This window comes from Globicephala melas, chromosome 8 (genome assembly GCF_963455315.2).
Source record: "Globicephala melas chromosome 8, mGloMel1.2, whole genome shotgun sequence".
NCBI classification, from domain to species: domain Eukaryota; kingdom Metazoa; phylum Chordata; class Mammalia; order Artiodactyla; family Delphinidae; genus Globicephala; species Globicephala melas.
The window spans coordinates 9025291-9048062 of record NC_083321.1 but is presented as its reverse complement, the minus strand read 5'-3'; the positions used below and the strand labels follow the sequence as shown (position 1 = coordinate 9048062).

General features: G+C 52.1%; 2 protein-coding genes and 1 non-coding gene across 4 annotated transcripts; 1 reads left to right on the top strand and 2 right to left on the bottom strand.

Moving 5' to 3' along the window:
• Positions 1 to 281: 281 nt before the first annotated feature.
• Positions 282 to 16680, bottom strand: GANAB (glucosidase II alpha subunit). Of its 2 annotated transcripts, XM_060303076.1 has the most exons (25): positions 16578 to 16680; positions 13127 to 13231; positions 12869 to 12977; positions 12491 to 12618; positions 8625 to 8804; positions 8083 to 8148; positions 7199 to 7272; positions 6941 to 7024; positions 6757 to 6853; positions 6323 to 6503; positions 5584 to 5737; positions 5143 to 5378; positions 4934 to 5060; positions 4751 to 4830; positions 4365 to 4508; positions 4171 to 4267; positions 3790 to 3891; positions 3371 to 3614; positions 2208 to 2272; positions 1937 to 2013; positions 1752 to 1826; positions 1461 to 1574; positions 1225 to 1337; positions 982 to 1082; positions 282 to 864 (listed from the first exon to the last, which is right to left on the bottom strand). In XM_060303076.1, the coding sequence occupies exons 1-25, from the start codon at positions 16613 to 16615 to the stop codon at positions 755 to 757; spliced, it is 2901 nt and encodes a 966-aa protein (XP_060159059.1). In that variant the 5' UTR covers positions 16616 to 16680; the 3' UTR covers positions 282 to 754. The 2 variants fall into 2 exon arrangements, with proteins under 2 accessions (XP_060159059.1, XP_060159060.1); XM_060303077.1 differs by lacking the exon at positions 8083 to 8148.
• Positions 14730 to 14835, top strand: LOC115840721 (U6 spliceosomal RNA). The gene has a single exon (XR_004034558.1). It is a non-coding gene; the product is annotated as a U6 spliceosomal RNA (small nuclear RNA).
• A 211-nt stretch (positions 16681 to 16891) lies between the features above and the next one.
• INTS5 (integrator complex subunit 5) lies at positions 16892 to 21511 on the bottom strand. Its single transcript, XM_030833881.2, has 2 exons — positions 21379 to 21511; positions 16892 to 20032 (listed from the first exon to the last, which is right to left on the bottom strand). The coding sequence occupies exons 1-2, from the start codon at positions 21456 to 21458 to the stop codon at positions 17053 to 17055; spliced, it is 3060 nt and encodes a 1019-aa protein (XP_030689741.1). The 5' UTR covers positions 21459 to 21511; the 3' UTR covers positions 16892 to 17052.
• Between the last annotated feature and the right edge of the window lie 1261 nt (positions 21512 to 22772).

The following is a 22772-nucleotide window of genomic DNA, read 5'->3' as shown; positions in this document are numbered from 1 at the left end:
TCCATCTGGAATGCCCCTCAAGGGGACAAAATTTTAGGAGGCAAAAGAAGTCTCGCTCATCCCCTCTTAAGGAGTGGAAACTTCTTTCCCCCAAGGGACAGGGGAGGTAGAACTGCCCCTGTCAGAACCGCAGCTGCTCTAGATAGAAGCAGGGAGAGGAAAGGCTGGGATGCCAGGGAAGAGGATGTTTTCCAGCAACCTCACTCCTTTGATCCATTCATCCCTTATCAGGGTAAGGGGTGGACCCTGTGCATCAATGGGGCATAAAACAGAGAGGCCTGATAGAGAAGAGCCAGGAGGAAGAAATAAAAAGGAGGGAGAACAGTTTGGTGGGGAGGGAAGGGGAAGGAGAAAAGGAGCCCTAAAGCTCACTGCCCTCATCTTCCAAGAAATGGCATCAACACACAAGAGACATGAACAGAGAGGGTATGGAGGAGATTCAGGGCCCCCAGAAGAAAGAAAAGAGAAGGGAAAGCAAGGGCCCTGTGGTCCCCAGGTCTTCACAGGTGAATGTGCTCCAGTCAGAGCAACAGAATATTTGGGGATGAAGGGAGATGTGGTGTCAATGGGGTGGGAGAGGTCAGGAGATCACAAAATGAATTCAGAGCCCAGGGAAAGCCCTCTCATCCTGCCCAGATGTTGGCAGAATGTAGATCTTGAGATAAGAAAGGTGAAGTCTGGGGAAGGTCAAACTCCAGGGCAGAAGGAAGAGTAACTATCAAGACCATCACATCCCACCCCAACATCCCTTGGGTTATCGCAGGTGAATACTCCAGTCGGATACCACACTGACGCCAGGCTTGCGCAGGATCAACACAGAGGTCTCAGGGTCATGCTGGAAGGACAGGCGGCTTTCAGGAGATCCTGGTGGAGGAAAGAGAAAGAGTGCCAGAGTCAATAGCAACTACTTTCCTATACGCAGGGGGTCCCCAACCCTGCCCTGCTTCTTCTCTTTCCCCACCTGGGGGCCAGATCACTCACCTTTTGTCTGGAGTACCACGGTTGCTGGCTTTCCAGCCCCTATTATCACCACTCGCTCAATCCAAATTGGTGTCTCAAAGTGGCCTTTGGGGTCTGCTGAGCTGGAGGAAGCAAAAATGGATACCCATCAGAAAAAAAACTGTCAGAGCAGAGAGGAGGAGAGCAGAGCAAGGCCATGATGTAAGAGCACAGTGAGCTGTAAGCATCCCAGAGGCTGCCAAGGAAGAAAGGGTACCTCCTTACCTGGAGACAAGGGTGTTGCCAGAGAATGAGAATCGACGCAGCAGGAACTCATGGCGAGTCTGATAGTTGAACGTGTGCCCATCATCTAGAAAGAGCTCTCCTTGGGCCGTACCCTGAGCAGGAAGTGGGGTAGGCGAGAGCCTGAGCCCAAGAGGGAGTGAGGGGCACATCCCCAGGGGACTGAATCCTAGGAAGGTAGGCAGATGGTTGAGGAGGCTCCCTGCTTATGCGCTTACCTGGAGGCTGAGTGCAACGAAAAGAGTGATGGGGTCATCCTTCATGCAGTCTGAAGAACGCCGCACTCGCATCCATCGGGGCACAATTGTCCCTCCACGCTGGAACACAGGGATCTAGAGCAAGAGCAGTGCTGGGATGAAGTAGCCCTGTTGTTCAACCCTGGGCCCTGCAATATCTTTTGCTTGTGTATATCTGCGTCCCCTTAGGAACTGGACTCCAAAGTATACACTCTCTCCCCTTCTGGAAACCTACAGGCAGATGGAGCTGGCAGCTGGGCCAGGCATACTCACACTGCTTAGAGTTACAGGCAGATACAGGGTCTGGGGACCATGATGCTTCTGGTAGCTATGAACGTCATACCACACCTGTGGGTGCAGAAGATATACTCGGTCACTCACTGCACAGAGGACCCCCCACTCTATTTACCCTCTCTGACCTCCACCACCTTTCCCCACCACACCCTTCCTTAACTCACCTCCCCTTGGCCAGGAAGATAGACCTGCACGCCATGAGCCTCAGAGTCTGATACAGGGTGAACCAGCAATGCATCCCCTAAGATACAGCAGAATCAACTCTGAATTGGGGAGATCAGTTCCCAAAGAGGGAGCCCTAGAGCACCCACCCCCTTGCACCCCTGGCCTCGTTCACTCCTCCCTCCCTGCACATCCACAGACGTATCTATCACAGTGCTTGCTTCTTCTCAGCCCTATCCCAACCCACCACTAACTGTCCCCCTCGTTTCTCACCAAGCAGGAACTGATCATCTATACTGAAGGTGGTCACATCCTGAGGATAATGCACCCACAGGGGCCTAGGAAGGAAGCAGGACAAGAAAGGAAGACACTTGCTGTTTGGCAGAAGTCAAAGATGCTACCCCAGGCACTGGCAAAAAGAAGAGCACAGGGGAAAGACCCGCGAGCTGGCAGCCAGACAGCCCAGCAGGCTTAAGGACTCAGCTATGCACTCTAACCTTGGTCTAGACATTTAACTTCCTAACATGTCTCCCTGCCTCCTCCCACCCTGCTCCCTCTGGAAACTGCTCTGCACAGCTACCCCCCAGCGGCCACTTCATTATCCTGGCCTGAAAAGCCCTCTAGTTCAGGTTGAATTTTCCACTCCACCTCATCTACCTCTCCCTCTGGTTCTTTACCCCTGAGACACACTGGTTTGTTCCTACTCCTGGAACATAACAAACTCATTTCCATTTCATAATTTTTGCACTTGCAGTCTCCCCTGCTTGGAACATTCTTCCTCTGCGTCACAAAAGCCTGTCTTACTCATCAGTCAGGGCTCATCTTTACGTGGCCTGTTTTTTGTTTTTTGTTTTTTTTTGCGGTACGCAGGCTTCTCACTGCTGTGGCCTCTCCCGTTGAGGAGCACAGGCTCTGGACGCGCAGGCTCAGCGGCCATGGCTCACGGGCCCAGCTGCTCCGCAGCATGTGGGATCTTCCCGGACCGGGGCACGAACCCGCTTCCCCTGCATCGGCAGGCGGACTCTCAACCACTGCGCCACCAGGGAAGCCCTACGTGGCCTGTTTGTGGAACTTAACTCCGTTACCCTGTTCTATTTTTTTCAAAAACCTTGTCAGTTTTGGCAGTTTTCCTATTTCCATATTTGTTTACATGTCTCTCTGTCTTCCTCCCAAGAATGTAAGTTCCACAAGGGTACGACACTTGTCTGACTTGTTTCTGGCTCTGGGGATAGTGATGAGTAACGCCTAGCATGTCATAAGCACTCAGTAACGTTCACTGCTCTTCATCTCCCCACTGGTCTCTTCTTACTCTTGACCTTGCAGTCAGATTTCCCTCCTTTACAAGGCCCTCGTAAATGAAGAAAGAGGCCCAGAGATGGAACCCAGTCTCCCAGCCATCTCAGTCCATTCTACACAGACCCAACTGAATGCCTCACCTCATGATAGGAATCCCTTCACGATGGGCCTGATAGAAGAGGGTATACCAGAAGGGCAGTAGGGAGTATCGCTGACCCAAGGCGTCTCGGATTATGTCATGGTACTGAGACGGTAACAACCACGGCTCTCGCCGACCAGTGTCCAAGTGGGCATGTGCTCGGAAGAACGGCTGGTAGGCACCCATCTGGTACCAGCGCACAAGCAGCTCTGGCTCTGGATTTTTGAAGAAGCCGCCCACATCCGCTAGAGAGGGGAGGGAGGAAACCGGTTGGAAAAGAGGGTGAGGGAGGGCTGCTGCCTAAGGAGCCCCCCAAGGCCCCATCGTGGACTGTCAGTTCTCTGCACAGGCCTAGGTTTTATGCCCTCTACCTTGCCCCTCTCCCGCTAAAGCAAGGCTCCAAGTTCCTCCCCCTCTCACCTCCACAGAAGGAAAGTCCCACCAGCCCCAAGCTGAGACACATAGGAATAGAGATCTTCAAATGGTCCCATTCGGCAGCATTGTCGCCTGTCCACACGGCTCCTGAGGAAGAAAAGAGGGAGGGAACTTGCAAACAGTGAAGGGGCTCAGCCTTTTATACAGCTGACCTCTCTAACCTGCCACATCTCCTCTGGGGCCCCCAGAGTCCTGCTGAAGATGGCGGAGTTCACAAGAGCACTTCAACACGGACTGGCCCTCCCACTCCCTGCCTCGCTTTTAGTGAACAGCTGGAAGGAAGTACGTAACTCTCAGAGGATGGACAGACTTCTCCAAGAACCAGGCCCAGGTCCCTCTGCCACAGCTTTATTCTCCAAATCTTACCAAAGCGCTGGGAGCCAGCAAAGAAAGCCCTGCTCAGGACAAAGGGGCGTTCTATGCCCCCGGAGCGCAGCACCAGCCCGTCAGCAGTCGCCATGTGCTGCGTGGGAACAGGAAAGAAGGGTAGTGAGGAGCAAAAGCCAGCTGTCATCGGTGCAAGTTCTCGGTCCTTGGTCTCTCCTCTCTCAGTTCCTTACCACGTAGAAGCCATAGATGTTATGCACGTCTCGGTGCTCCCAGCCCCCATAATGCTGGGCATCCTTGAGCATGGTGACCTCAGGACCATTGAACACGGACGGTTCATTCATGTCATTCCAGACATAGAGGTTGGGAGATGAGCCCTGAGAACACAAGGCAGAGAATGGGGACAGACGACAGAGGGGAGGGAGAAGACAAAACAGTGTCTGAGCAGAGAGCTCCTAGGAATCCAGAAAGATGCATTTCTCAGGGCCCCCCCCCAGGATCATCAAGGCCCCGATATCTTATGAGCAACCAACCATAGCAGGGATAGCAGGCAGAGAATGACTGATTCCAAGAGGTAGAGTGGGAAAGACAGAGGCAGGTCGGGGAGGGGCTGCCATACCTCATAATTGTCAAAGCGAAACATGTTAGCCCACCAGGCCCTCATCTTGGGATTGGTGAAATCAGGGTAACCGGCTGCGCCTAGAAGAAATCAAGGATGGCTTTCAACCCCTGAGGGGTAAAATAGCCTCCACTCTAGCTCCCTGGCCTCCCAATAGCCTCCTTTAATTCCGGGCCCACCTACCTGGCCAGCACCAGCCTTCGTAGTCAGAGCCATCCCGGGTTTTAACGTACAGACCCAGGTTCTGCAACTCTTCATGTACGCGGTAGCCAGAGTCCACCTTGATGTGGGGGTCCACGATGGCCACCAGCTGGGGGCACGGAACACGGGTAGTGAGAGTTCTCCAGGGCTATCATGCCTGAGAAAACCAACCATGGCTGCGGCCCTCTTACCTTCCGCCTCTTGGAGGCCAAATGCTCAAGCATGGTGAGGGGCTGGGGGAAACGGCTGGGGTCCCAGGTGAAATACCGCTTGCCATCAGCATGCTCAATGTCCAGCCAGATGACATCGCAAGGCAGGTTGTGATCATCGAAGCCCTGATCGACTTCCAGAACGTCAGCCTCATCCCGATAGTTCCAGCGGCTCTGGTGGTAGCCGAGGGAGAAGAGCGGGGGCAAAACCTGGGTCCCTGCAGGTTCAGTGAGGGATGGGTGTCACAATGGGGTCAGGCTCAACCTGGGGCCAATGGGGATGCCCAGAAATTGAGGGAGATGAAAGGGCACCGGGCTAGAGAATAGGCCAAGGCACAGGATTTCTGAAAATGCAGTCATCCCTCAAGAAGCCAAGGACCAGAAAGGGAGGCTGCAGGCTGACAGAGTAGGGACACTGCGTACCTGTGAGACTAGCGTACTGCCGGAAGACATCAAAGACAGACGGCCCAAGTAGCAGGAAGACATCAATGATGCCACTCTCCGATATCCAGCGAACATCTGTCTGTGGGGTCTCCCCAGAGCCCTGCAGGTAGTCCAGCATCTTCCCAAACAGGGTCTGCAGAGGGGACCAGAGAGAGGTCTGACACCACCCTCTTGCTTCCCAACCCAAAGACAAAGCAGCAGTGTTTTCCTCAGAGTCCTCACACAGCTGGCTCCTTGAGTCACTTCGGGCTGAGATTAAACGTCACCTCCTCAGTGAGGCTTCCCTGGGCCCCATCATAAGCAGCACCGCCCATCCCCATCACATGACCACTGCATTTCTTTCTTAGAACTTACCACCACTGAACTCATCTTCCCTCTGTTACCTGTTTAATCTGTCTTCCTCCTTTCCTAACTCAGTGAGCAATATATCCCCAGCACCTAGAAAAGGGTCTGAAGCTCCTAACGCATACTCAATAACAAATGTATTAATAAATGCAGAAAAGGAAATACCTTCCCCATGAGTCTGTGTCTTCTGGGAGTGTCTGGGGAACTCATATGCTGCCCAGAAGGCCCAGGGCCTGTCTCTCATCCAGTCCCCAAACAGGTATCCAAATAGGCCACTCTACCAGCCTCTTCAAAGCAAATGCCCCTAACAAACCCATCTGTCTCAAGGCCTGACGATTCCCTCCCTTATTGCTCCCCACGCCTGTGCTCTCACCTTGCCTGCAGTGTTGGAGGATATGTCAACCCAGGTCTCCGCGGCGTTGAGCCAGAAGATGCCCAGGTCCCGATGAGGGCTGTGTGCTAGGAGCACGGGCACAGACCCATATAGGGCCATGCGGTTGTACAGCTCATACTGGAACACGTCCAAATTGTAGAGGCGATACGGCTCCCCACCCCTGCAGGCAGGCAGACAGACAGACTGGCCCCGGGCCATGGCATGCACAGCCCCAGCCCCATAGACACAGATGAGGGATAAAAACTGGCCCCTCTGCCCTTTCTCAAAGCAGCATTTTCTGATGGCCCAAGGTTCTCTGGCACAGGAAGTGAGCCACACTCGTCTGGAGTGTCTAATCTGTGTGCACATCTCCCACAGCCCTGGCCTCTGCCCCCTTCCCTCCCCCCATATCCTGATGTCACTGTAGGACTCACTCAGTGACTTTCAGCCTCAGGTTGTCTGCATGCTCGGGGATCCCATACACATGCTCCATGCCTGGCAGAGAGAAGTCCAAACTCACAGACGTGGGGCCTGGAAGAAAAGCAAAAGATGAGCTCCAGAGCTTCTGCTTGGCAAGGACTCCCTGTCCTCTTGCCCAAGGCTCCCCCAGCCCCTCACCAAAGGGCTTGCTGTCAGTGTGAGTTTTAAATGTCTCTTCCCAGGCTCCTGGCTCATCGTGCTCTGCCTTCCCCTGGGTCTCATCTGGCTGGAAGGAGAAAGCAGACCACTACTCAATCACACACCAGGTCCTCTCTCTTCCCTTGCCCATTTTCTAAATCCCATCCGCGATGGCAAGACTAAGCTCAAATTTCTTGTGGGCCTTTCCCCTCCAACCTCCCAGCCAGCCCTGTGCTCCAACCACCCACCCCCACCAACTTGCCTTGTCACCATCCCCAGGTGTTTCCTCGGGCTGGGCCCCATCGCCCTCAGCTGGGTCTTTTGATCCTTGCCTGGAAGGTAGGAGAGCTGTCTGCTCCAATCCAGAGGGGGCAGGGACGAGGGGCTAGTGGAAGGAGGGGTGAGGGAATAGAGAGCCAAGGGTCCAAAGGAACGAAGGCACTGGAGGAAGGGACTGAATGTTAAAGCTTGGAAAGGGACCCCCAGTGAGCAGATAAGTGTGCAAAGGACAGGGAGAGAAATGAGAAAGGGAAATGAGAAGTAAATGCCACCAAGGGGTGCCTTCCAAACACAGGCCCAAACCATCAGCCTCTGCCAGCGTTCCAGAAGAGACAGGCAGACAGGTTCAAGGGCCTGGGTTCGGAATGCCAGTCCTAGCCCTGCTGCCTCTACCAAGAGACTCTGGCCCCAACTTCCCTCACTGGGCCTCAGCCTCTTGGCGTGACACAGGGTTTTGCAAAGGCAAGTGAGTCATAACCATGGTCAAGCCTCTACACAGGGACTCAAACAAGAGATTCTGCCAAAGGATGCTTTCAAGGGCAGCTGGCAAGCAGCTCTGCCCAGAGCCTCAGTGCAAGCCAGCTGAGAGGCAGGAACCCCAGCAACAGGCAGCATCTCTCCACCCCCTGGCAAAGCAAGAAGCTCCCTACATTCCTCAAGGATATCCAACATTTCATCTTCCTTCTCCCAGGGGGCTCCTAGCCAAGGGAATGGGGAACGGGAACCAGAGACCATATAGCTGGGGAAAAAGAGGTGAGTGAAGGACAGGGTATGGAAGGGTCTGGGGCACCTTCCCGGGGGGCCAGAGTGAAGGGGGGGTAAGGGCAGAGGAACAGATACAGTACCAGTGGTCATGGATTTACCTAGAGAAAAGGTTCTTGATCTTATCCCAAATGCTACCGAGCGTGAGACTAACTTTATCCGAGAAACTGGGGCAGGAGGAGATGGGTAGGAAAGGGGAAAAGGAGGCACAAAACCAACACAAAAACAGAAACATAAAAGTGAGTTTCAGTCGACAAACTTCCAGAGATGGGGTGGGGGAAGAAATTAAAAACAAAAAACAAAACAAAACAAAACAAAAAAAAGGAAGAAAATAAATCTGGGAAGTGTGATGGTGTGAGAGGGGGAAGAGGGAAAGGCAGACCCAGGCAGGCCTCTGAGGGAGGAGGTGCCCAGGGTACAGCTCATGGACAAAAGTGACTGCCTCCTGGTCTGTACAGGAAATGGAGAAAACTTCAACCCAGGTCTGCTTCCTACCCTCCCTGATGGTCAGCTTCGCCCAGCCCCCAGCCCCGACCTGGCTCTACTACCACCCTGTCTCCTCCCAGGGACCCAGTGCCAGACCCTACGACACCCCTAGGTTCCTTCACACTAGGTCCCCTTCACTCCTGATCCCTGTACTCACGAGACCCTGGGAGCCCTCTGGTGCTCAAAATTTAAGAGTCCTCGGGCATTGACACTGAGCAGAAGGCTGCGGTCCTCCAGTAGGTCGAGGCGGAATGGCCGTGCCGTCAAGATGATTTTATAGGGCCCCTCAGCCATGGTTAGCTCTACGCTGTTGGCATCCCGGCCAGAGACAGAAAGCCTGGGAAAAAGATCAAAAGGGATATAAGGAAGTGCAAAGTGCCAGGAGCAGTCATGACACTTAGAAGACGGGGGACCTGCTAAGAGCTATACAGGCAGTGTGGTAACAGTACAGGGACAGATAAGTTGACCAAAGGAATCAAATAAAGAGCCTGGAAACAGACCCAAGCATCTTAGAATATTGAAATGTAACAGATGGCATGGCAGTTCAGTGAGGTCTGGAGGACTATTCAATAACAGAGCGGAAAAACACATTTTCTGTATAGAAAAGAAATGGTATCACACTCCTACCTCATACCAGATACAAGTATCAACTCCAGACAGATTATGACTTAAAATTTTAGAGTAAAACCTTTAGAATAAAATATAAAAAAATATTTTCTGACTCTGAGGTAGATAAGGATTATTTAAACACAGCTTAGAAAACACTAACACCAAAAGGTAAGAGACTTATCTACATGACAACAAAATTCAGAATTTCTATTTATTGAAAGATACGTTAAGGGTAATCAAAAACAAGAAAAGTCTGAGGAACTGTCCCAGTCTAGAGGAGCCTCAGGAGACATGACAACTAAATATAAAACAGTATCCTGGATTGGATCGTGAAGCAGAAGAAGGACATTAGGTAAAAACTAAGGAAATCTGGGACTTCCCTGGTGGCGTGGTGGTTAAGAATCCACCTGCCAATGCAGGGGACTTGGATTCAATCCCTGGTCCGGGAAGATCCCACATGCTGCGGGGCAAATAAGCCCGTGCACCACAACTACTGAAGCCCACGCGCCTAAAGCCCATGCTCCGCAACAGAAGAAGCCACTGCAATGAGAAGCCCGCTTGCCGCAACTAGAGAAAGCCTGCACGCAGCAACGAAGACCCAATGCAGCCATAAGTAAATAAATAAATAACAAAAAAACTAAGGAAATCTGAAAAAAATATGGACTTTAAGCTACAAGGATATATCGTACAACACAAGGAGTGTAGCTGATATTTTATAATAGCTATTAATGGAGTACGACCTTTAAAAATTGTGAATCACTATATTGTACACCTATAACTTATGTAATATTGTACATCAACTACATTTCAATTAAAAATAAATGAAATGGTGGCGCAGTGGTTAAGAATCCGCCTGCCAACGCAGGGGACACGGGTTTGATCCCCGGTCTGGGAAGATCTCACATGCCTTGGAGCAGCTAAGCTCGTGCACCACAACTATTGAGCCAGAGCACCACAACTACTGAAGCCCACGCACCTAGAGCCCGTGCTCCGCAACAAGAGGAGCCACCGCAATGAGAAGCCCGTGCACCACAATGAAGAGCAGCCCCTGCTCGCCGCAACTAGAGAAAGCCCGCACGCAGCAATGAAGACCCAACACAGCCAAAATAAATAAATAAATAAAATTTAAAAAAAAATAGGGCTTCCCTGATGGCGCAGTGGTTGAGAGTCCACCTGCTGATGCAGGGGACGCGGGTTCGTGCTCCGGTCCAGGAAGATCCCACATGCCACGGAGTGGCTAGGCCCATACGTCCGGAGCCTGTGCTCCGCAACGGGAGAGGCCACAACAGTGAGAGGCCCGCGTACCACAAAAAAATAAACAATAAAAACACTTTAAAAAAAGGAATGAAAAAAGAAAAAAAAATATGAACTTTAGTTAACAATAATGATATCAATTCATTATGTATGACAAATGTATCACAATAATGTTAACAGGGGAAAACAAGAGTACAGGGTATACAGGAACTCTCGTAATATTCTTGAAACTTTCCTATAAATCTAGAACTATTCTAAAATTTAAAAATCGTTGGGACTTCCCTGGTGGCGCAGTGGTTAAGAATCCGCCTGCCAGTGCAGGGGACACAGGTTCGATCCTTGGTCTGGGAAGATCCCACAGGCCGCGGAGCAACTAAGCCCTGGAGCCACAACTACTGAGCCTGCGCACCTAGAGCTTGTGCTCCGCAAAGAGAAGCCCGCACACTGCAATGAAGAGTAGCCTGCACGCAGCAACAAAAGACCCAATGCAGCCAAAAATAAATAAATAAAATTTTTTAAAAAATAAAATTAAAAAATCTTCTTTTTTCAAGGCACCTTTAGAAAAGTAAAAAGATAAGCTACAATCTGGGAAAAGATAACCGCAATACATGTAAGTAATAAAGAACTGGTATCAAGACTAATGAATTTCCACAAATCAGTGATGACAAACAACATAAAAGGAAAATGAGCAGAGCAGTGAACTTCCATTTCACAGAACAGAATGACAGATAAATATATGAAGACATGCTCAATATCAGTAATAAACTGGGAAAGACAAGCAAGCCAAGACCACCACATGGTATCATCCTACAGCCATTCCACTGACAAACATTAAGTCCAATAGTTCCAAGGGCTGGAGAAGATGCAGTTCAATAAGCCTCTTATATATTGCTGGTGGAAGTGTAAACTGGTAAGCCACTTTGGCTTTATCTTGGAAAGTTGATGATTTCCATATTCTACAACTCTGCAGTTCTTCTCTTAGCTATACACCAAAGAGAAACTCCTGCACAGGGAGACAGGAGACATGGACAAGAATGTTCACGCCAACACTGGAAACAACCCAAATGCCCATCAACACAGAAATGGAGAAGTAAATCGGGATATATTCATATAACATAACATTATACAGCAGTAAAAATGAGTTTCTGGAGCTACATGCAACAAAGTTAAATCCAGTTAAGTGAAAAAAGGAAATCCCAAAAGACCACATTCACTAAGATACTTTCCCTATAAAACTCAAAAACAAAATCACATAATTTATTGCTTAGGCAAATGTACGAAAGTGTGTATACGTATATACGTACCCACGATATAACTGTGAGAACAAAAAAACAAGGGAATAATAAACTTCAGAATAACAATCATCTCCGAAGGAGTCAGGGGTACAGGACAGTGAGATGTATATGTTTGGGTTAGGTGAAGGGTTTATCATGTTATTTTCTAAGTTAAATACTTAACAGAGAGCCATGCGTGGAATAATGATGACGATGTGTCATGACCCGAGTATTTGAATAATCCTATCCTGAATATCTGAGGAGAAATTGAGGAGGGAGGAAGGGAAGAAGGGAAAGAGGGAAGGAAGGGAGGAAGGGAGGAAGGAAGGAAGGGGAGAAAGAAAAGAGAGAGAAAAGAGAAAAAAAGAAAGAGAAGAAAAGAACAGACGAGACAAGACAGGGGGACAGGACAGGAAGGGAAGGGAAGGGAGGAACCAACCACAGAGACACTGTATTCCTGGAAGGCGAGCTCCATGGCCTTGCTGACTCCCTCTTGTATCTCCAGCACCTAGGCCAGGCCTGGCACAGAAGAGGAAGCAGTATTTCTTTGCTGACTGAATGAAGATAAAGGGTGAAAGAGAAAACAAGTGAGGGAATTCCCTGGCAGTCCAGTGATTAAGACCCTGTGCTTTCACTGCACAGTGCGCAGGTTCAATCCCTGGCTGGGGAACTAAGATCCCGCAAGCCAAGCAGCTCGGCCAATCAATCAATCAATCAGTTGAGAAAACAAGTGAAACAGAAGAACAGATGAGGGAAGGCTGAGGAGAGTGGCCGGGTGCTATTCAGCTATTACCCCAATGTGGAAGAGAAAGTCAGCTGCCAAATAAAGGCTCATTAGGAAGGGAAAGGGCCATGGAGATGGAGATGTTCCTCAGGAAAAACTTACCCAGCTGTGGGGGGATCAGCCACCAACACGTCTGGCACACGGTATCGGGGCCGCCGGGGCTCTAGTTCATCAATTCTGATCCGAGTCATGTTCCTTCGAAGCCCCTGGAGCTCCAGCACAAGCAACACCTGTGGAGGCAGAGGTCTGGGTCTGGAGAAAGGAATGGGCTATACCAGGAAATGCCCTCTGAACCCATTTCTCTCCCGAGGGGGTCTCCTCCTTCTAGCCCTTTGCTTAAGGGATCTGAAATCTGAATTCCTCACAAAGTACAAGTCCCAAGGTTAGATGGCACAGGATGTTGGCTATAGGATTCCCCTTCCCGAATTACCCCTTAGCCATTTCTCCACCCCCACCAGACTCTTCCTTTTCTCCTCTGACCTTAGTGACTTCGTTGATCAGATGGACCGTGAGGGCATCAGGACCAAGCTGCAGAGAGTCCAGCAAGGCTTGGTATGGAGAATGGCCTGGCCGTATGCTTCGTTGCCTCCTGCCAATGTGAAATGACTGAGAACGGGGGAGGGTTCCCCAAGGCCCCCAAGTCCTTCTATCAGCTGCAGTGCCCCAGGCTACCTCATCTGCCACAGACACCTCCCACATTACCCTACTTTCCATTCTTGTCTCCCAGAAATATCATACTTGCAGAAGGAACTCTCTTCGCAGGTCTTAAAGTTGCTTCTATCCACAGCCAGGGTAATTCCCAGGCAGACGCCTAAACAAGCCAGTACCAAACCAGTCCAAGACCTAGGGGGGAAAAGGACAAAGAGGGCACGATCAGCACAGGGTCAGAAAGGGCCCCACCTTCTGAGGTAAAGGCCTCTTCCCACCACAACCCTAAAAGGGGAGAAAGATAGAGTCCCATTAAACAGAAAACACGGCAGAGTGGACAGGGCTTAAGTGTCAGGCCTGAGGAGCTGGCTCACGCACACCTTTCCTTCAAAAGGCAGAGGAAGTGGACAAAGGATCCTTGGCCTTCAGAGGCCTGGTATTGACTCAGGTTACATCAGCCTCTCAGAGGAAAGGAACAGTAACAGCCAGTCCCAGGGGAAGTGGTGGTACCTTATGTGTGGAACAGAGAAACACAGTAAGCCATGCCTTTTCACTGGAAAGACACTGGGGGGACCTACAGTGAAAAAGTTCAAGATGTACCCTCAGCTGGCCAGCTGGTCACAGGTTCCTAGGGTCCTAACATCCCTAACACTCTAGGCATCCTGTTCCTCTGATCTCCACTGCTATATCTTTGACATAAGTCACCACTGTCACCACGTAAGCTTGAAAAGAATAACAACAGCTAACCTGTGTTGAGTCCTAATAGGCACCCGGGGGCCTGGCTAACCGCCTTATACTAGTTTTTTTGTGTTTCTTTTTTTTGCGGTACGCGGGCCTCTCACTGCTGTGGCCTCTCCCGTTGCGGAGCACAGGCTCCGGACGCGCAGGCTCAGCGGCCATGGCTCACGGGCCCAGCCGCTCCGCAGCATGTGCGATCTTCCTGGACCGGGGCACGAACCCGTGTCCCCTGCATCGGCAGGTGGACTCTCAACCACTGAGCCACCAGGGAAGCCCTATACTAGTTTTTAACTCTCCCTGCAGTTTTTAGTAGTGTCTATGCCCAGGTCTCACCCTGAGATTTCAATCTAATTGGCCTGAAGTGGAACCTGGGCATCAGATTTTAAACTCCCCTAAACAATTCTAATAGGCAACCAGTGTTCAGAACCAATTCTTTATACACACTAATAACTCTTTTCCCTTTCTTTCACTGTTTTCTTGGTGAATGTAGGATTGGGATTTTTCTGAGATGGGAGCACTGAGGCATAAAAGGTTCAATAATTTGGGGCTTCCCTGGTGGCGCAGTGGTTGAGAGTCCGCCTGCCGATGCGGGGGACGCGGGCTCGTGCCCCGGTCCGGGAAGATCCCTCATGCCGCGGAGCGGCTGGGCCCGTGAGCCATGGCCGCTGAGCCTGTGCGTCCGGAGCCTGTGCTCCGCAACGGGAGAGGCCACAGCAGTGAGCGGCCCACGTACCGCAAAAAAAAAAAAAAAAAGGTTCAATAATTCATCCAAGATTTAACAGCCAGTATGAGGTGACACTGGTGAACTCAGCTCTGCCTAACTCCAGGGCCCGGGCACTTCATTATGCACAGCACATTGCACTAACCACCAGCAGGGCCTGCCTCATTGAGGACCATCACCAGGGTTTCCACAAACTTGTCACTTCCCCAACATGCTATCAAATGACAGACAAGGGTGCTCGCTTCGGCAGCACATATACTAAAATGGAATGATACAGAGAAGATTAGCATGGCCCCTGCGCAAGGATGACACGCAAATTCGTGAAGCGTTCCATATTTTTGGGAGACCCAAGAGGGAAGAGATATGGGATCGTATGTATAACTGATTCACTTTGTTATAAAGCAGAAACTAACGCACCATTGTAAAGCAATTATACTCTAATAAAGATGTAAAAAAAAAAATAATAACAGACAAGGGACTAACAGGCTTATCTGAACAAGTTAGTTTGTTAAGGATATATCCATCCATTCTGAGTAAACCCTAAATAGGGATTCTCACACTTTAGCGTCTGTTAAGAGTTACGTGCAGTGCTTACTAAATGAAGATTCCCGGGTCCCAGGGAATCTACAGTTTAAACATGCTCTCCCAGTGGCTGATTAGGAGCACACTCTGAGAAAGTGTTCCAAATAAGGGAGAACAAACAAAAACACACATTTCTCCTCAGCATTAAAACTTTGCTACCTGCTAACAGGGTAACCAAAGAGTAGGGCCTAAAAACACATTGTATCCAGCATATCCTCAGTATCTGCTTGAAAGCTAAAGGTAAAGAAAATCACTAGAAAGGAGATCACAGAACACAGTAAGCCCTCCAGTTCCAGAAGAATGTGCAAGGCAAGCCAGGCCACACAGAAAGATGAGGAAAACACCAGGCTTTGTGGTTTAATAGGTCAAGCAGGAACAAATAGTAGCAAAACAAGCAGAAGAAATGCTACCAGAAAACTCAAAAGCAAGGCATGTGGCCCAGGTCCTGAGGAGTGACTGCAGCGGACACCCTGAGCAACTGACCCCGTGTCCACCAGCCCAAAGCAGCAGTAATCAGAAGTACAGTGAATTAAATACTCTCTGGAGTCCTACTTGCACAATCTATAAAATGGGTTTGGAGAGACGCCAATGGGGATAGAATTTCTGAAAGATTTTTCAGATGTAACCTGTTGGAAGGCCCTGAGAACTCAGGAATGCCTTGAACGCCCCTGGGCAAGAGGTGGTCACAAGCCAAGGTCCGGAATGAGTCGCAAGGAAAGGTGCACTCATTTATTGTTTCAGGTCACAGGCTTCTGCAGTCAAATTTACGATCCACGCTTTTTTCACCGCTGCCGACAGTACGTGCCTCTCCCACCCCGATACATCCGTTAGGTCCTGGTAAACACTCTGTGGCGCTGATGATTGTTTCGAACCGTCTTTTCAGTAATATAAATGCAGAACAAACCACTGTTGTGTTTGAGCAACGTCATCCAGGTCGACTGTGAACTTACGGGATCCTGCCCCAGCCGTGCCCAACGACCGTGGACACCAAACAAGCCAGGGCTGGTGTCCACGTGAAGACAAGGGCAGGGCAGGGTCCGGGGCTCTCGAGGGGAGGGCGGGAAGGGCAGTGGAAGCAAGACTGCCGGCCGCGGTGCTTCCAGCGCGGCTGAGGGGCCGCAGGGCAGCAGGCTGCATTCCCGGAGGCCGGGCCGCATCTCTTCCTCTGCCCCGATGGCCCCGCGCATTGCAGGAAAGAGGCGGCAGCGTTAACCGCCGCAAGCCGCCAGGGGAGGGCGGCGGCTGAGAGCGGCCAAGGCCAAGAAGAACACAAGGCTGCGGCCTTCTAGAGCCACCGGGCCGGAGCGGAGAGCCCCAGAAACAAGGGCCCCCCGACGCGGCGAGGAGGCTGGGGGCACCCGAGGCCGCCTCCAGAGAGACAAAGAGTCCTCACGAGGCTGGGGGTGGCGGAGTCTCAGGAGAACATACAGGAAGGAGAGACACGGGATTTGGGGGTCTGGGGGCGTCCCGGGCGCGTTCCCCGGGATCCGGGCTCCTCACCGCCTCCTACGCGCCGCCACTGCCGCTACCGCCGCCATCTTGTGCCGGGTTTGCTCCTTGACCCGGAGCTTCCCCTCCCCCAGCGCGCGTTGAGCCACGTATCTTAGCGCCCGCCCCTTCCGGCTTCCTGATTGGCCGGGCCACACTGAAGGCTGGCGTCTGTCCCATTGGCCGAGAGCGTACTCTAGATGCTGGTGGGGGCGGGGCCAGGGCGGGGCTTGAGGGAGGGGGCGGGATTGTTCAGAGACAGGAGCTGTCCGAATTTGCCGGCTCTCCACATCAGACAGAGGCACCGGACTCTTGTTTTTCTCAACTCGGCAAATTTTATTTAGAAAAAAAGGTGGGGGAGGAAGAAAGTGACAGCGCTCTTTTAGGCCAAGGTCTTAGAAGAGAAACCTCCACATTTCTGCAGCACCTTAGCCCCCTGTCTGTCTCTCCTGGCTCAACCTCCCTCGGCTTCTGGAGCATGGAAAGGCTATGTCCCCTGCCGAAGGAGATTGGACGGTGAAGGTGCCTGGAAACGGCCAGAGAAAAGGCCCAGGCGGTCAATGTTGCGGTGGAGGACACTGTGCAGCACAGCCAGATGGGCTCCACCTTCACCCCCACCCTCCCTGGAGAAGTCCCGGATGAAGCGGCCACGCTCTGACTGGAAGATGAACTTCTGGGGCAAGGGCCCGTGCTCCCGGAGAAAGCCCCAGACACTGAGCAGCAGCAGACGCACTTCAAAAGGTGCCAGTTGGCTAAATACCTCGTGCATATTCCCCAGGGCTGGTGGCAGGAGGCTTCCCTCAGCCATGACAGCCACCAGGGTGCAGGATGCCTCCAGGTGCCAGGGGGAGTGGGCTGTATCAGGGTGGCGAGAGGCTTCCCAATGGCCCAAGAGGGCGGCCAGCAGCCCCCGCAGCAACACGGAACAGTAGCACAGGGCTGGGGGAGCAGCTGCTACCAACTTTAACAGCTCAAAGAGCAGAGGCTGTTCCCGGAAGCGCCGGCCAATGCGGAGATCCCGCTCCACGGTGGCCCGGGCATGCTCCTCAGGAGGCCAGGCTAGCTCAGCACCGGCTGCATCGGGACACACACTCTCCACCAAGGTCACTGCCACTGCTTTGGCTGCCTCCGGGCTCAGGGTGGGAGCCCCCCAGCAGCCCACACATTCAGTCCCCCCAGGGGCACTGCAGCAGTGCACCAGGAGGCTGAGGAGGCTCTGGGTGTTATACATCACTTCTTGCTGATTGCGTGACTGGGCAAACTTGGGTGGCTTTAGGCCACGGCCGATGACTCCAGCGTGGAAAACAGACCAAATCCCTCCAGGGCCCGGCACAGCTGCAGTGTGCCGCCGGTTTGTGTCCAACAGGGAGGCCGAAGCCAAAGGAGCTGAAACAACTGAGAGAGTCTCATTATCCCCATCCACTTCCCCACCAAACAGTTCTGTGTTGCCCCGATGTAAGGCTCCCTCAACTAGCAGCTGCAGGACAGCCTTGAGCCCAGCCGGGGAGGTCTGGGAGAGGCGGGTAAGAAGCTGGGAGGCGGAAGCCACCCCTGGGGGACCGTGCAGCCTGAGAGAGGCAAAGAAGCGATGCACTCCAGCTCTCACCAGTCCCAGGAGTTGGGAAGGGCACAGGGCTTCCGGAGGAAAGGGACAAATGGCCAGGAGGGAGGCAGAGGCTTCGGCTACTTCCTCCTCAGGATGGAGCAGGAGAGGAGCCAGGTCAGACAGATGAGCTGAGGCCGACTCCCCAAACCGGGCCCCTAGGGCTGCAGGGCCCTCACCACCCTGCTGTTCCCACCCCACTAGCAGTGCCAAGTTACGCAGGAACCGAGCCGTGAAGGGAGGTTGCAAAGTCCCTGCATGTACCCTAGCCAGGCAGCTTCGGAAGGCCAGGGGCAGGAGGCCAGAGAGACTGACCACCAGCCCTGCGTATAACTGAGTGGCCAGACTCAACTCTTCAGGGCTTCGGGCCCGGCTCAGGAGATGGCCCAAGGCCTCAGGTCCGCAGCTAGGCCGGGTATAAACAGAGAGCAGGCCAAGGAGCTGGTGTTGCCAGAGGAAGCGTTTTCGTTCCAAACGTAACGTCTCTCCACACAGCTCTCCAACGTGGTTTCTTAGCGCATCTAGAAAGGGCACAGGGCGGGGGGGCGGGGGGGGGCCCAGCACCCCTTCCCCAGGAGACCCTCCCCGGTGATGAACCAGCTTTTGCAGGTGCAGCAGCAATAGCTGGATCAGCCGGTCACAGGCCTCACGCACGGTGTCTGGCACAGCCAGGCCCTGGGTGGTAATGACTGAGGCAGGCATGGCTGTGTCCACCAGGAACTGCAGCAGGCGGTAGGCACCTGCCCCAGAGGCCTGGCTCACCAGGTGCACGGCCAGGTTCAGCATGTTGTCCAGCTCCTCTCGGGGGAATCCCTGCAGGTGTTGCTGCAGCTGACTCAGCACAGCTGGGGGCTTAAGGCAATCCACCAGCTCTCCAGAGACTGTGCCCAGCAAAGCTGGTGACATGACTGCCAGCTGCAGGAGGAAGGGAACTGTGGCCTGAAGGGAGGGATCCCCACTCCGGCCGCCAGTGCCCCCTGCCAGACTGTCATGAAACATTCGCAGGAGCTCCCGTCGGATGCTGTCTCCATGGCGGGAGGCCAGGTGCCCTAGGATGCCTACAACTGAGGCAATCTTGGGCACCCGTTTCTCCCCAGGGATGGCAGGAGATCCAGGGAAGGGGTCTGTAGAGGGGGTCTGAGAAGAGCCTCCACCACTGCCACCAGCTCCACCTCCAGCCCCACTGTGAACACAGAAGTCCTTAAGGCCACAGGAGAGAACTCGGGAGATGATGGTGCCGGGAAAAGAGGAGCCAATATGCGCCACAACCCAGTCGAAGTGTGGGGAATGCTGGACAGAGGTATCCAGCAAGGCATCCACGCAAGCATCTGGGCAACTACCAATGAGAGCCGAGAGGCACTGAACATAGATGTCCATTAATGTGCGTGTGGCCCGACAGCCCATCCACAGCTGCAGCAATTCGTTGAGAGAGCCAGTGGCATGGGGCACACGCTGGTGCTGGCCCGAGTAAGTGCTGCTCAGTTGCCCCATGAGGTCAATGGACCATGCACTAATCACAGGTGCCCACGCCTTCGGGTTGGCCCGGATAAACTCAGACAGCACCTGCTGCACTTCCTGCACCACATCCTCTAGACCAGGTCCCCCAGCAGGGACATGGGAGGGTGGCGGTGGACGGAGGTGAGGTGGACCAGCCACAGGGCTTTCATCCAGGGCAGCCAGGTGGGCCCGCACACTCTCATCAAAGACACCTCGCAAGTGGTCAAGCACAGCAGCCCGCGCAGGTGGCAAAGAGCGGAGCAAAAGAAGGCCACAGCGAGCATGTTCCCGAGCAGAGAGTTGGTGGCCCAGAACAGGGTCTACACCAGTCAGAAAGGCCTTGATTTCCTGCGACAGCTCCTGAGCACTGTAAGGAAGCAAAAGAAGCAGAGTTAGAGTGTTGGGAGTTGTTGAGCAAGTTACATTCCCTCTGTGAGCTTCAGTTTCTTTCTATGTAGAATAGGGATAACTGTACCTCCCTCAAAAGATAATATTCATAAAGCACGTAAGCACCATATCTAGGTCACACTAGTTACTCAGTAAATGCTAGCTATTTTTCTTTTAATAAATAACAATAGTATCAATATTAGATAACTCTTGTAATACATCAAGTTCTCTTTTAAGTACTTTACTTGTATTATTTCAATACAGATAACAGCCCAATAAGGTAGGTACCATTATGATCCCATTTTACAGGGAAGGAAACCAAGGTAAGTAATCAGACTATAAAGTCCAAGAGGGTAGTTAACAGTTCTCTGCTTTTCAACAGTGGATCCTCTTCTACTGGGGTGCCTGGAATATGGGAAGTACTCAATAAATATTTGTTGAATTGAGTAAGTATAGTTTGTGTTCCTGTAACATCTGCTTTAAACACACCTTTCTAGCTTTACTGCACTCCCCCCTACATACAAACGAGAACGCTGGATTTTGCTCTTAATGGAACGAAAATTCTAAGCCCAAATTTGCCCCTTAGTAAGAGCTCTCCCTCCCCAAACCTGCTTCTTCCCATATTCTGCAAGCATCCTAACCACCAACCACTTGGACTCCACCACATCAACAGCCACCACCTTCCCAGAACCCTCAGTATGCCCCAGCAATCAAGGTGCCCCAGGGCAGAGACAAGCTAATGCCCTTCAACCCTTCCCCTCCTGAAACATATGGGTTCAGTCTTAGAGGTTCAGAAGCCAGTGTTACTTCCTCTTACTGCATTTTCTGACAGCATCCTCTAGAGGTTGATAAGGCTCTGACTGTGCCATTCATCTCTGGTTCCTCCAAAAAAAACACTCTACGGTGAGGGGAGTGTCTCCGTTGGAGAGCAAGGGAAAGGCTAGAAGAAAGCATTCTGTGGGTTTCTGGGCCTGGGTGCTCAGGGAGTCTCCATGAAGTCAGGGGACCCTGGGTTCCCTCGGGTCTAAGGGACAGGGCACCTGGTTTCCCAAGAGTTCTGATATTCCCAATTCTTGGAAGAGCAAGGCCAGGATCCGGGGTAACTGGGCATTGGGGTTTAGGGGTAGGCAGTACCGAGATCTTGGGAGTGCGGGCACTGGAGCCCAGAGTTTTAGTGAGGCAGTCCCTGAGTTCTGGGAAGACCCGTCCGGGAATCTCTGAGAACCCGGACGCGAGTTCTCGAGGTGGGATCCGGGTTTCCGCCGAGAAGGCTGGTTATCGGCGCGGGACCCCGCGGTAGGGAAAGATGCCAGGGGCTCTGACTACCTGAGCGGCGCGGGACCGTGGGAGACCGGGGCAGGCCCGGGAGGCCCTGGGGCCCCGGGAGGGTCGCACAACGCGGACATCCCGGAGCCCTAGCCCGAGCCCGAAGCGGGAGCGGCGGAGCGCAGGAGGCGCATGCGCGCTGCCGGGAAACCCGAAAGGAACCAGCGACAAAGCCTCTCAGGAAAACCAATCCGGCGACGTCCGTGACCCTCACACATTGGTTCCGAGATGAGTCGGCGTCCCAGAACGGCACTGCACCCGAGAGCGGGAAGCCGACCCACCCTCAACGCAACCACTTTTTTCCCCCGAGAGGGCTATTTACACAGACTAAGGCTAGCTGCGACCACTTAATTGGATTTAATTAATTTTCCTAAAGCCGAAACAAAATTTTCAACGCTCGAGGTTTTAAAAAAGGAAGCACCTTAGGAAACATTTTAATCAATAACCAGTGACAATGTAAAAAGCAGTTAAAGGAGAGAAGGGAAGAAGGAAAGCGGAAGAGAGACGGAAAGAAAGGAGTGAAAGTCCGTAAGAGAAGATGAAGAGAAGACAAGGAAAGAGAGGGAGAGGAGGAAGCCTGAAAAAATTGGGCTGGCTACGCTGAAGGTGTTCTCCCAGTCCTAGGTTAGCACTACGATCTCTGTCAGGCTCCCCAGTCTCCCAGTGCAGGGGGGCCTTCCCCAACCTCACATCCCCATAGCTGCAGAGAGAGCTTGGTAACCTTATGAGGATATAATACACCTCATCAAGAGCCCCCGCTCCAACCAGTCTATCTAGATCACGTTCCAGCTATTCCACTAACCGGCTGTGTACTACATTTAACCCCTCTCTGCCTGTTTGCTTTTCTGGAAATCGGGATGTTAATAGTACAATTACCTCACGGGCTTGTGAAAATTTAAACCAGGTAATATGTTTACTGTATAGCACTTGGTGCCTGCAATGGTAGGTAAGCACTATATAAGCAACAGCTGTTTTTATTATATTTGTTGAATGAACTCCAGCTCTTTGACAACAGGGATGTTGCCAGTTTTGTTAAAGGCATTATCATCATCACATACAACAGTGTCTTCCTGGCATGTAGCAGGCTCTTAATAGTTGGTTGGATGAATGAAAAGGAAGGTAGGTTCTGAGGCCTGTATTAACCAGAGGGCTTATTGTTCTCAGTGGAAATGTGAGTTAGAATAACACCAGATGGTAGGTTCTAAAGATACCTTTGAAGTGACGGTGTTTTAAAAGCTAAATGATTAATTATGGTGGTTCTATATTTATCCTTAAATTTTAGAAGTTCGATCACTCATGAAGCATATATGCTCTAGGACAGTAAATGAGACAATTTCTGCTCCTAGCTCTGCTTCAAACTTGGACCCAACACTTCCCTTCTCTGGGCCTTGACT